Genomic DNA, 14,159 nt, shown 5'->3' on the forward strand with positions numbered 1-14,159 from the left:
ATGATCATTTCAAGTTACCATTGATTTTGAGAATCCTTTTGTTAACAGTTTTCTTGTCATCTTCTCTCCCCAGTTCAACTTCTTCAACTGTTTTGCCTCCCTATTCTACATTGCCTTTGTGATGCAGGATATGGTGCTTCTCAGACAGGTGGGTCACTACCAATGATGTGTATATATATACCCTGGATGACTACCAGGGGGCGCTGTATTGAAGCCACCGCGCAGCCATCTTGGTAATCCTCCTTCATTGTAAACAAGATTTTGGAAGCTATAGAAATGCATGTGTTAATGTCTACATTTGTTTTTGACATGTGTATTCTATTACAGACACTTTAATGCATACCTTTATATATGTTAGCAAAACATAAAACAAAACAAAGATTTAAAAAAAAATCTTATTGTGTATATATTTAAAAAAACGTTTTTTATATATTTTTTAGTTCTATTGTTACTGTCTCCACTACTACTACAACAACAACAAAACATTTTAAATACATGTAATTTTGTCCTATTGAATTGAAATACTGTAGAATTCCATTAATTCCTATGGAGGACTGCTCCCACTGGGGAGAGCCAATATGGCCGAACGGTGGCTTCAAAGCCTCTCAAATGGCCAATACATAGCATCAGCAATCCAGAGTTTATACACATCATTGGTGACTACTAGCCTTTGGCCTTAGACGTTCCGATTCAAGTGATCCATCATTCCAGACATGGACGGCTAGAGGCACTAGCAACAGAGACAGAGATAGCTATATAAGGCTCTCACTACTAGCAATATCCCCAATGCTGTTATTGTGTTTCATTTTCTGTCTAAATAGCACCCTATTCCCTATATAGTGCACTACTTTTGACCACAGCCCTAGGGGCCCTGGTGAAAAGTAGTGCATTATAAAGGGAAAAGTGTACCATTTGGGATGCAACCCGAGTCGATTGCTGCTGCTACTAATACTGCTACTTCTGTTGCTACTGCTGCTTCTGCTGCTACTGCTTCTGCTGCTACTGCAATCAATCAATCGTATTTATAAAGCCCTTCTTACATCAGCTGATGTCACAAAGTGCTGTATAGAAACCCAGCCTAAAACCCCAAACAGCAAGCAATGCAGGTGTAGAAGCACGGTGGCTAGGAAAAACTCCCTAGAAAGGCCAGAACCTAGGAAGAAACCTAGAGAGGAACTAGGCTATGAGGGGTGGCCAGTTTTTCTGGCTGTGCTGGGTGGAGATTATAACAGAACATGTGCAAGATGTTCAAATGTTCATAGATGACCAGCAGGGTCAAATAATAATCACAGTGGTTGTCGAGGGTGCAACAGGTCAGCACCTCGGGAGTAAATGTCAGTTGGCTTTTCATAGCCGATCATTCAGAGTATCTCTACCGCTCCTGCTGTCTCAGAGTTGAAACAGCAGGTCTGGGAGAGGTAGCACGCAGGAGCAGCAGCACGGCCAGGTGGACTGGGGACAGCAAGGAGTCATCAGGGAGAGGTAGTCCTGAGGCATGGTCCTAGGGCTCAGGTCCTAGGGCGAGAGAGAGAGAGAGATGCTACTACAGCTACTAATACTGCTGCGAGTAATACTGCTACTACTCATACTACCTCTAATAGTGCTGCTGCTAATAATGCTGCTTCTACTGCTCATACTACTGCTACTGCTACTACTCATACTACTGCTACTGCTCATACTACTGCTACTGCTACTACTCATACTACTGCTACTGCTACTGCTACTGCTCATACTACTGCTACTGCTCATACTGCTGCTACTACTCATACTGCTGCTACTACTCATACTGCTGCTACTACTCATACTGCTGCTGCTGCTGCTGCTACTACTGCTACTACTCATACTACTGCTACTACTGCTGCTGCTACTACTCATACTACTGCTGCTACTACTCATACTACTGCTGCTGCTGCTGCTACTACTGCTGCTACTACTCCTCATACTACTGCTGCTACTACTCATACTACTGCTGCTACTACTCATACTACTGCTGCTACTCATACTACTGCTACTACTGCTGCTACTACTCATACTACTTTTACTACTGCTACTACTACTCGTACTACTGCTACTACTGCTGCTACTACTCGTACTACTGCTGCTACTACTCATACTACCTCTAATAGTGCTGCTGCTACTAATGCTGCTGCTACTGCTCATACTACTGCTACTGCTCATACTGCTGGTACTACTCATACTACTACTGCTACTACTCATACTACTGCTACTACTGCTGCTGCTACTCATACTACTGCTGCTGCTGCTACTCATACTACTGCTGCTACTACTACTACTACTACTGCTGCTACTACTCATACTACTGCTGCTACTACTCATACTACTGCTACTACTGCTGCTGCTACTACTCATACTACTGCTGCTGCTGCTACTACTGCTGCTACTATTCATACTACTGCTGCTACTACTCATACTACTGCTGCTACTACTCATACTACTGCTGCTACTACTCATACTACTGCTGCTACTCATACTACTGCTGCTACTACTCATACTACTGCTGCTACTACTCATACTACTGCTGCTACTCATACTACTACTGCTGCTACTACTCATACTACTTTTACTACTGCTACTACTACTCGTACTACTGCTACTACTGCTGCTACTACTCATACTACTTTTACTACTGCTACTACTACTCGTACTACTGCTCATACTACTGCTACTGCTCATATTACTGCTACTGCTACTACTCATACTGCTGCTACTACTCATACTACTACTACTGCTACTACTCATACTGCTGCTACTACTCATACTACTACTGCTACTACTCATACTACTGCTACTACTGCTGCTGCTACTCATACTACTGCTGCTGCTACTCATACTACTGCTGCTACTACTACTACTACTGCTACTACTCATACTACTGCTGCTACTACTCATACTACTGCTACTACTGCTGCTGCTACTACTCATACTACTGCTGCTGCTGCTACTACTGCTGCTACTACTCATACTACTGCTGCTACTACTCATACTACTGCTGCTACTACTCATACTACTGCTACTACTCATACTACTGCTGCTACTCATACTACTGCTACTACTGCTGCTACTACTCCTGCTACTACTCGTACTAATGCTACTACTGCTGCTACTACTCGTACTACTGCTGCTACTACTCATACTACTGCTACTACTCATACTACTACTGCTGCTACTACTATGTACTATCATATCCGCTTTTATTTATTTTCAGAGTCTGGCCACGCTGCTGATAACGTCTCAGATCCTGAACCAGATCATGGAGGCCTTCCTGCCCTACTGGCTCCAGAGGAGGAGGAACAAGAAGGCCCATAAGAGGATGATAAAAACCATGGGAGACCAGGAGCTGCCCCTCTCTGAGCAAGTCAAGCTTGAGGCAGACATGAGCACCTACCTGGTGAGTTGGAGGACTCAAGTTATGGGGGAATGAATGTGTAACTAGGAAGGTTGTGATGAATGTGAATGATACTGCAATGCACATAAAGGTATCTTTACATTGCATTTGAGTCATTTAGCAGATGCTCTCATCCAGAGCGACTTACAGGAGCAATTAGGGTTCTTTCCTTGCTCAAGGGCACATCGACAGATTTTTCACCTAGTTGGATCGGGGATTTGAACCAGCGACCTTTCGGTTTCTGGCCCAACGCTCTTAACCCCTGTCTTGATTGGTTATGCTTGCCTTATGCACAGAATACCCCCATGAAGTGAAATGTTACTGCAGTGTTTAGACAAAGACATAGATGAAGAGTCCAGTGGCTGAAGTGGGTATTGTAATGCTCTAGTGTAGTCTAACCTCCATGAATCTGTATAAACTCTGTTGTATTCTCTTAAGGGAACATTTGATGACTACCTGGAGCTGTTCCTGCTGTTTGGCTATGTCAGTTTGTTCTCCTGTGTCTACCCTCTGGCCGCGGTGCTGGTGGTGCTCAACAACGTCACAGAGGTCTACTCGGATGCCTTCAAGATGTGCAAGGTGTTCAAAAGACCGTTCTCTGAGCCTGCAGCCAATATAGGGGTGTGGCAGGTAAGGCTGACCTAATGGCTCTTTCTACTCTGTTTAGTTCTCTATAGTACATTTAGTGTGGTTGGTATGATTGACTTTATTTGATAATTAAAGGAGATAACGTTTTCAAGGATAAAAAGGTTCATGTCTAACTGTGATGATTGTTTTGAACGGTGGTGGATAGGAAGGAAAGGGAGACCAGTCAGGGGGGAAAGTTCCTGTGTTTTCTTTTCTTCCAGCTTGCCTTTGAGGCCATGAGTGTGATCGCCGTGGTGACCAACTGTGCCTTGATTGGCATGTCCCCCCAAGTCAAGTCCTATTTCCCGGAGTCAGAGACACAGCTCATACTGTGGGTGGTGGGCTTCGAGGTACTGTACCATTTTCACACCTCTCACTCTTCACACACACACACACACACACACACACACACACACACACACACACACACACACACACACACACACACACACACACACACACACACAATCTGACTAGACATGTATGCAAGTATTTCCTACTCATTTTAAAATCTAATTCAACTTCTTATTTCTGTCTGTTTTGGTGCTTCTTGGGCCTAAATAGAGTTGAAGCAGGCTGGCCAGCAGAATAGAGTTGAAGCAAGCTGGCCAGCAGATGGTGCCAGAGAGTCATAGAATGAGAGATCCATCCTTGCTGCTTTGGTAGCAAATATGATGATGACAGGGTGTTTATGTCCTGGCTGTACTGTAGGTCTTGTCTCCTCCACTGTGTCTGAGTGCAGCTGTATGCAGGTAAGAGTACAGAGGGTAGGACCTAGGACCTGTGTTAGTGGGGGAGATATGTGTGGATAATGCACTGTTAGAGCTTCCAGACCCAGAATAACTCCAGTCAGTCCACGTCTGTGAGGAACACAATTGGGGGAGCTCGTTGTGCAACATCCTCCGCATGCACCTCCAGCCCTCGAGAGAAAATGCTTAAAATAACTAAGACAAAAAAGAGCAGAGGGGGGGCCTGAAGCAGAGGAGAGGTAGTTCATTAGAATATAATACACATGTATTGTATTAGTCCTTAGAGGCCATTCTTTTATCTATATGCTAAACCACACTGTATCTTTACGGATTTGAAACGAGGTCATGGGTGCATGTTTGGTTGAAAATAGTTTTTGTATTTGTCTACAGAACTGCCGCAGAGCAAGTAAACTAGTTCCCTTAATACTAACTGTGTATGACAACCCCTTTGCTGCAGTTCAAACATTTCAGATTTGTGCATTTATTGATTTCCTGTCTTTGCACCAGCTAATACAGACCAGCACCAATACAGACAGAATCATGGACATCCAGATAGGCAGCAGTAAATACAACACACTTGCTCCTGCACATACTGTATGTCTCCAGCCCCCAGGGAGTTGCCCTGACCACCCTGTGAGGATGAAGAGCATGTGTGGCCTGTATACTCTGTGCCTGTGCTCGGCTGCTCAGGCCTTGATGCTGTGGTAATATAATGACGTGACCTCTAACCTCGGTGGCTCGGAGGCTGAAGTTGGCATGGAGGTGAGCTGCTGCAGAGAGCAGGGTGGATCAGGGCTTATTTTCTCTCTCGCTCTGTCTGCAATCCACCTCACTCTGTAGAACATGTGATGTCACACAAATCTACAGCACGGGGGTTATCACACTGGATTACTGTCTGGTTGTCTGTGCGCATGAGAAAGAGAGATCGTGAGGGAGGGATAAAGAAAACAAGAGAGAAATAGGAGAGAGCACAAGGTTGCGAGAGAGGGAACGCGAGAGGAGAAGGAGAAGTGAGGGTAGGAGCTGGGAGAGATGAACCTACCTCACTAGCTTATTGTACATCCAGGCACGTTTCACACTGCTGCCAAGCAGCAGCACATTTCCTGTAGATCTGTGGGTTGGCGTCTCCCTGACAGATCATTCAGTCCATTACAGACTGGAGCAGCAGAACCAGCCCTGCTATTCAGCATGCAGGGACAGGGTACACACGCACTGATCCTTTTCTGGATGCATTGTTTGTTTATGTATTCATTGAACGTTGTCAATACATAATCACCGCAAAATATCTGCTAGAAACGATTTGAGAAATATTCATGAATCACTGATCCACATGATACACTGTGGCAGAGGCTATGAATATCTAGATTCTATTCAATGAATATCTAGATTCTATTCAATGAATATCTAGATTCTATTCTATGAGTAGTGCTACAGAGGCAGTCAATGTTGCAGACATATAGCCTACATCCCAAATGGCACCCTATTCCATATACTCCCCTATGGGTCATGGTAAAATGTAGTGTACTGTAGGGAAATAGGGTACCATTTAGAATGCTGACAAAATAACCAATCCAGTTACAGAAGCAGAGCAGGATATGGCTATTAGGGCCTCTAATGCCTTCTGTCAGGGATGTCAGTCCAGCTCTACGATACAGAGAACTCTACGCTCTACGATACAGAGTGATATGCTGCTGCTGTACAATACCTAATTTCACCTTTGAGGTGCAAACAGTACTATAGTGCAGTGACTTATGTTGTTCCATCAATATGAACCTGTTAGTCTGATGTGGTGGGGAGGGAGGGCCCTGGCAGAATGGGGTCTGGGACCAGACCAGACGCCTGTGTCTCAACGCCACAGTGGGACCAGACCACCGGATCATATAGGAGGAGAGTGGGGGAAAATACTGACCTCCTCCCCCCAATTAAAAACAAAACAAAATATGTAGCATCATATGGCATTTGAAAAAAAAAATATCTTGTGGAATTTGGTTTCTTTACTACCATATAATTCCGCATTGATATCACATTTATGGAAGTTAGCCTATCTTGCGTAAGTTTGTGTTTTAAAGGCCATGGACTCAGTCTAGTCAATGCGAAATGTTACGAGGGCCCTTCGGCGCTGTCTCTCTCGCTCTCCTGGCTAGCTGTTATTCCTCTCTCTTGTCTGTGATTGGCTGGGACAGGGCTCATTGTTGAGCAGGTGATACCTGGGTAATTACTGTACGGCATGGCATACTTCACAGAGCAGTAACCAGGCAACAGGGTAGCCGAGCCACAGAGACGGTCGGAAGGGAGGGAGAGAGAAGAGAAGGCTAAGGATCAGGAGTAATTGAAACACTTGATGATGCATTGGCCTTGGCAGTCAGGGCCAGGCAGGCCAGGCATTCTCTCCAACCTTGGCCTCTTTGATGCACTGATCCCAGTCTAAGCGATCACATTGGATTGATGGAACATTCCTAGATGTAATGATTATCCTACATGTAAAGATGATTATTATTACACCAAGCTTGCACACTAAAATGCTGTTGTCATTGTCAAGTTGAATGTGTTTGTACATTTACACAGATGATGTAATAGAAGAGTTATAGTTCATGCATTATGTGAGGTGTTAACCTACCCTTTCATGCATTATGTGAGGTGTTAACCTACCCTTTCATGCATTATGTGAGGTGTTAACCTACCCTTTCATGCATTATGTGAGGTGTTAACCTACCCTTTCATGCATTATCCGTTGACAAAAGCACAGACTATCTATACCTTTTTTTAAATTAGATGGAATAAACATTCCACGGAACAAGGAGAAATCGTGAGGAAATATTTATATTTTACCTTCCATTCCCAGATATAGCCTATACTATTTATGCTAGTAAAAATGCATCAGTGGTCTTTGTTGTGTCACTTTCTCCATGAGGGTTATTTTAGGCAGGGAATCAGAGAGCCAATCCCATTTTAAGGTGGTTTTCAGATAATCAGATTAGAATCCAGCAGCAGGTTTGCCATGCCCCAGGCCCTGGGCACTGACAGTTGGCATTCCCTGTACCAACCAATCTAATCCCTATATAGCTAGTGCATTAGGTTTGGCAAGGGCCCATAGTGCTCTGGTCAAAAAGTAGTGCACTGTGTAGGGAATAGGGTGACATTTGGGATGTGTACCAACTTAATCCCTGAACACTGCATCTAGTGTGGCTTTTACTTTGCTGTTTGATTTAAATATGTAAATGTATTTCTCTATCAAACAGTGACACATTTTTAGAATATGTTACCTAAGCTCTCTGTGTGTCAGGGTTCCCGTTATGAAAATGCGGTGCCAGACATTTGACCTACAGCATTTTCATTTAATTAACGGACATTTGAGAAATGTACTGGACGAATATGATTAGGGTGTCTGACCACGGTGCTCAGAATGACAGAAATCACATTTTAGATTATGGTAATTCATTTTAACAGAACATGCAGGTCGAGGATGCAATGACGTGCGACCTTACCGCGCACTTTGAATACGTTAGAATAACTGTCCACATTTAACTTTTTCTCAGCCAACAAGACGACTGACCAACAGCAAAATCACTAGTATATGCATAGGCGGGGCGTGAGTTTCAAGTTCTTCAATAATAAGCTGAGCTCCTCAGTCATGTTTTCTTCGCCTCACATTGTCAACGAAGTCTGTTTGTTTGTTTTTTACATCCATTGCGAAAGATAGTTCCTCAGAATTCGAAAAATCTTTCCAACACTCCCGGCCTCGATAATCACCAAGCGTTGGTGTGAAAAAGCAAAATATCATGATCTGATGATCCCATATAGCTAGTGGAAACGTCATAAAAAAACAGCTGTCTGTCTCGAGTTCACTGGCACAGAAACTCCAAGGGGCTGGAATAGGCTAGTTGATACAGTGTTGCAAGTTCGCTAGCAACAGCTTTTGGCCAGACCCAGTTGATGATTTGATATAATGTTGCACTTCACTAGCAATAGCCTAAATCAAGACAGGCATACAGGCGGAGTAGAGATTAATGTGATTGAAAGAACCAACATTTTAATCAGGGTATTTTCTACTGTTTTTATTTGTCAGCTTCAGGCCTATGTAATGTACTTAGTTGATGATGGAAGATATTGGCCTATAGGCTATCTCTGAGTTCAATGCGCTCTTCTTTAGCCGCAAATGGATCACAGTGTATCAAGTGTGTCCATGTGGCGGAGGCTGGCACTCTCGCCTTTTTACATTTTTATCATTTTACTTCAGATGTCTATGTTTTACCATGTGACAATGATTTTGAGAAACTAAAATTGTATTATTGAAATGAAACTGTTCCATGAAAATGTGCATATAAAAATAATCATAACTGTCACGCAGGTCGGTAGGATAGATTTTCAAGTTTGGGGAAGTTTACACTCAGGAGCTGCCTGTGTATTGGCGCCGGTGTTGTGCCGAACCCCCCCCCCCCCCCCCCCCCTTCGCGTGAACGCGCACACACTCAATTCTTCATTGCGGCGACTTGCTTGCTAGTTGAGATTTCTGATCACGTTAGGCTGCGTGTCATTAGATTTTTTATGTCGGTTTGATCCCGGGGGAGGCTCTAGTAATATCTGCAGTTTTCGGTTTGGCTATTTGTTTCAAGTGCATTAGTCTTTTAAATAAATATCTTTGCCAAAATTCGTCATCTCTCCCATGTCTTATTCGACTAGTAGTTCTGAAATGTTTAGTGCTTGCCTACGTTTTACTCACTCTATGTTTAATATAACACACATACATTAATTTTGGTAGCCTATCCTGAGGTGAAGTTTGTTCTATAGAAAGTATTTGACTGATGTGTGCCACAGAAAGTATTTGACTCTAGCCACAACATTAAGGAAATTAGAGGGGGGGGGTTCGGCAAGGCTATTTTCTGTCCGAAATCCCCCCGCTCTAATTTCCTTAATTTTGTGGCTATAGTCAAATACTTTCTGTGGCACACATCAGTCAAATACTTTCTATAGAACAAACTTCACCTCAGGATAGGCTACCAAAATTAATGTATGTGTGTTATATTAAACATAGAGTGAGTAAAACGTAGGCAAGCACTAAACATTTCAGAACAACTACTAGTCGAATAAGACATGGGAGGGATGACGAATTTTGTCAAAGAGATTTATTTATAGACTAATACACTTGAAACAAATAGCCAAACCGAAAACTGCAGACATTACTAGTGCTATACTGTTATACTGTTGTTCGCTCAACTAAAAGACAGATTTGAGTATTTTCATTGTCTTCTCTTTACAGCAATAGCCATTTGCTTTCCAAACTATGTTTTCCCGCAATTTAATTTAGAAATATTGCGATATGGCTTGCTGGTCTTCTACTTTTCCTTCACAGTCGCAACTCAACAATCATCTATTTAATATTTGCAACGCGCACAGCCTAAATTGTGCGAGCTGCCTTTCCTTCCGACTTGTAGGCAATTACATTTAAAACAACAAGACTAGGGGAAGCTATAATGGTCCTCTGTGGCTAAATCATGATTTAGTTGCCTATTTTGAATTATTTTATTTCTGTATAGACAAGAGTAGGCTAATTAGGCAATATCATTTTGGCAATTTATTGCAATTTACTTAGGGAACGCTTAGCTTCCCCTAGCCTTATGGGCTCGCTGCCTATGTCAATCTACTATCCCCCCATAGTAAAAAAAATGGACCTATTCTATTGGTCAGCTTGTCGAGAAACAAAATATCCCAAACAGACCCTGGGACAGTTGTGGGATGATAGAAAAAAACGTTAAAAAGCAATTAATCTTATGCAACAGACCAGAACTTTTAGCTGAAAATGTAAAATTGGCCTTTCCAATTTTATTTGTTGGCTTTTAAAAAAAAAAATATGCTAAAAGCCAGCTATTACCTGCTAACGGAAACCTGTGTGTGGACACAAACAGAACATCCAGTGACAACTCTCAGACAGAGGTTTGTCCTGTAATTCACAACCCAGGATGAAATACTAATGACCTGTCTGGGGGATACATAGAGGATGTCTGGGAGAGGAGAGGACGGTCAGTCACTCGGTTTGCTCTGTCTGTCCTGGTGATTTATCTCAAAGATTGACACAGAGGAGAGAGGAAGGGGAGTTGTGATGTATGGTGGAGTAGTAAGTACCTTTGTCCGGACACAAGCTGGGCTGGCACACCGCTACTGCAGAGGTGAAGTGAAAGATAGCCGTTTAGCCTGCTGACGATCAAGGACGCAGGTGTAGACGACTTCTTAAGATGGGACATAATGTGAATGTATGCAGCCCAACTCTACTGCAGACTATGTATGGTCTTATTAGCCACTCTTGCTGTGTCATTGGTGTAACAGCCAGAGTAGCAGGATGGTGTCACAGATCCATAACACTAGTGTGCTGACGATATCCCATCTGAATTGTCCCTCTGAATGACAACAACAAAAAAGACCGTTCCTTAGCCGTCCTTTCTTGCCTTGGTCCTTTATAATGCTGAAATATGATAACACTGCCTGGTATAATGCAGCTGGCTTTATTTGTTTGGCTCCTAACAACGCTGTCTGTCTTTCTCCCTCGCGGTTTGCTTTGCCAAAGGGAAATCAGCCATTGTCCTCTGAAGCCACTTTGATGTAGTCTGGTGTGTGTTGTTGAAGTCCAGAACCCTTTGTACCCAGTAACTGAATGTGTCTGATTCTGTCACCATGGTTGTGGTCTCCTTTTCTATTCTGTAGAGCACTGTCAGCCTAGTGCTAGCTCTAGTCATATCTGTGCATTGACTCAGATACTGTGCCCTGAATGGCACCATATTCCCTATTTAGTGCTCTACTTTTGACCAGGGCCCATAGGTCACGGGTCAAAAGTAGTGCACTATATATGGAATAGGGTGCCATTTGGGACTCAGCCTATGTATTAATGTAGTGTGCATCAGCTCTGTGAAGCTGTGCCCCCCTGCTGACTGGCAACTCTATTTACAGCCCTTTGTGTCCTGTTCAATGCTATTCTTCTACTATATATGGCTCCAGTCTAGTCTTATTGAAGATACCTGCCTGCTGTACTGAATAATCTCTGCAGTCCTGGAGACCTCTCCACAACCCTTCCTGCCTCCTTTGCCCATCAACACCATGGGTGTGTCCCAAATAGCACCATGTTCCCTATATAGAGCGTTACTTTTGACCAGGGCCCAGAGGAACAGGTCTCACACCGACCTCACGGTACATCGAGGAACAGTAGAGATCAATAAACGGAAATTGGATCGAGCTGAAGTAACTTGGTATGAATCATCTTGATGTAATCATTCATTCTCATGTGGGAGATGTGCCACCTCTTTCTGCGTTAGTCTCATATCCTTATAGAACACACGGTCTGCTGCCAGACTCTGGCCTGTCACTTTGTGTGAATACACGGTGCTCCATGAGGCTCATTCTCACTCTGCAGTTGGCTGTCCCAAGGGTTACTGCAGAACCACGCATGTCTCAGCAACATGTCGAAGTGTTTATGGCAAGCCACCAATGGCCGCCTTTCAGATAAGATCTATTCACAAACCCCCGACGTGAAAAGTTAGATTAAGAAATTCTGTTCATGCCGCTTCACAGAATAAATAATATAAAATGACTCCCGATCATTTGGAATCAAGGTGGATTGAAATGCTAATTTGCTAAATGAACAAGGCAGTGCAGTTCTGGCCCCAGCTACATGGGGTGAATACTGAGCAGAGGGGATTATGGTACAAAAGGCCACAGATTGCCAAGCTAGCACTTACAGGTACTGTCTCAATTCACAATTATGCAATGTTTAGAGCATCATAGAGAAGTAGTTTGATATTGAGTCAGGGCCTCAAGATGAAATGTACCCCTTTCAACTAACATTTGCATTTATGTTAGTGTTCTTTGGTTTTCCAACGTGTGCCAAGCCAACCCTATCTCTCTAAATGCCCATAAACTCCTATTGTCAAGTACCAATCAGCTAAAAGGCTGTGGTGTTTTTACTGTTGCATTTCAATCAGTGTAACAACCTCAGTCAGCGCTGAGGCCAGACAGACTGGACTCCCTTCGCCCTTTTACATTCACTATACTGTAAATTCTACTACTTAGCTCACATTTCTGCATCCCAAATAGCCCCCTTTGTCCTACATAGTGCACTACTCTTGAGAGGCCCTGGTCAAAAGTAGTGTACTATAAAGGTATTATGTTGCCAATTGGGATACACAATTGTCTGTAATAAAGTACTGTATGGCTGAAGGACTGAGAGAGAGGGAGTGCCACACACACCTCCCCATCCTTCTAGCCCAAAGCACCTATCTGAAGAACTCTTTCCATAGGAGAAAATACCCATCCTTCTAGCCCAAAGCACCTATCTGAAGAACACTTTCCATAGGAGAAAATACCCATCCTTCTAGCCCAAAGCACCTATCTGAAGAACACTTTCCATAGGAGAAAATAGCCATCCTTCTAGCCCAAACCACCTATCTGAAGAACACTTTCCATAGGAGAAAATACCCATCCTTCTAGCCCAAACCACCTATCTGAAGAACACTTTCCGTAGGAGAAAATAGCCTGTAATAACAGTATTTGGAAGTTTTCAGTCAACAACATTTGTCAGGCCTAACATGTATGAAGCCTTTTACTGCGTTGAAAGTGGTGGCTGAATCCGATGGAATTTTGGCTGGCACATACTGATGAGGTACAGCGTGTTGTGGCAGCTGGCAATTCTCCAGCAATGACAGACCTGCTTTGCATAGCAGTGTGTTGGCATCGATTCAGAGTAATAAAGCTGGTTTCTGGTCATGCAGTTCGAAGTACACTTCTCTCGGCCGTAAAAAATGTATTGAGAAAAAAATGATGTATGTGTTGGATATTGGTCAGGGTGCTACCTCTCTCTCTCACACCTTATCTTCACAGCCCCTCTGAGGTGAGGTAAGATAACAGGTGTGCTCTTTGCCATAAGAGTCGTCCTCCTCACCCCACTTCCCCTTTGTCTGCTGTTCATCTGTCTCCTCCAATCACCTCAACAGAGGGAGGAGGGTGGGCCAGTGTTGTACTGGGGGGCCTCTTTCTGTATTCACAGCACTCTCCTCTCTCTTCCTTTTGAGAGATTGTGATTTGTATTTTCAGCAAAGCCCTCTTGCCTGTCTTTACCATTACAGTTTAATATTGAGCTCCAGTGAACTGCTTAGGGGCTGATTTAAAGAGTTAGGGCCCAGAAGGGTCTTCAGCTTCTTAACTCTCAAACAGAATAATCACCAGGGTCTTACCCTGGTGATTATGTTTATGCATGTTTGTCACCCTGTAGTCTCCTGTTTTGCTTACAGTATTTCAAGACATATTCTTTGATTATCTGGTCCTTCGTTAAGAGGTGTGATCTCTTAAATGGTAACGCTTTCAGCATTATTATTCTATGGTTTGGCGTGTTTATG

General features: G+C 43.4%; 1 protein-coding gene across 1 annotated transcript in view; it reads left to right on the top strand.

Annotated features, from left to right (window-relative positions):
• The window catches only part of ano10a (anoctamin 10a), a 36,079-nt gene that overhangs the window by 5,903 nt on the left and 16,017 nt on the right, over positions 1–14,159 (top strand). The window contains exons 8-11 of the mRNA XM_071396278.1: positions 74–148; positions 3,227–3,409; positions 3,845–4,036; positions 4,255–4,383. Of these exons, the coding sequence (XP_071252379.1) occupies positions 74–148; positions 3,227–3,409; positions 3,845–4,036; positions 4,255–4,383 (579 nt within the window). The remainder of the gene's footprint in view (positions 1–73; positions 149–3,226; positions 3,410–3,844; positions 4,037–4,254; positions 4,384–14,159) is intronic.

Source organism: Salvelinus alpinus, chromosome 4 (assembly GCF_045679555.1).
Source record: "Salvelinus alpinus chromosome 4, SLU_Salpinus.1, whole genome shotgun sequence".
NCBI lineage: Eukaryota > Metazoa > Chordata > Actinopteri > Salmoniformes > Salmonidae > Salvelinus > Salvelinus alpinus.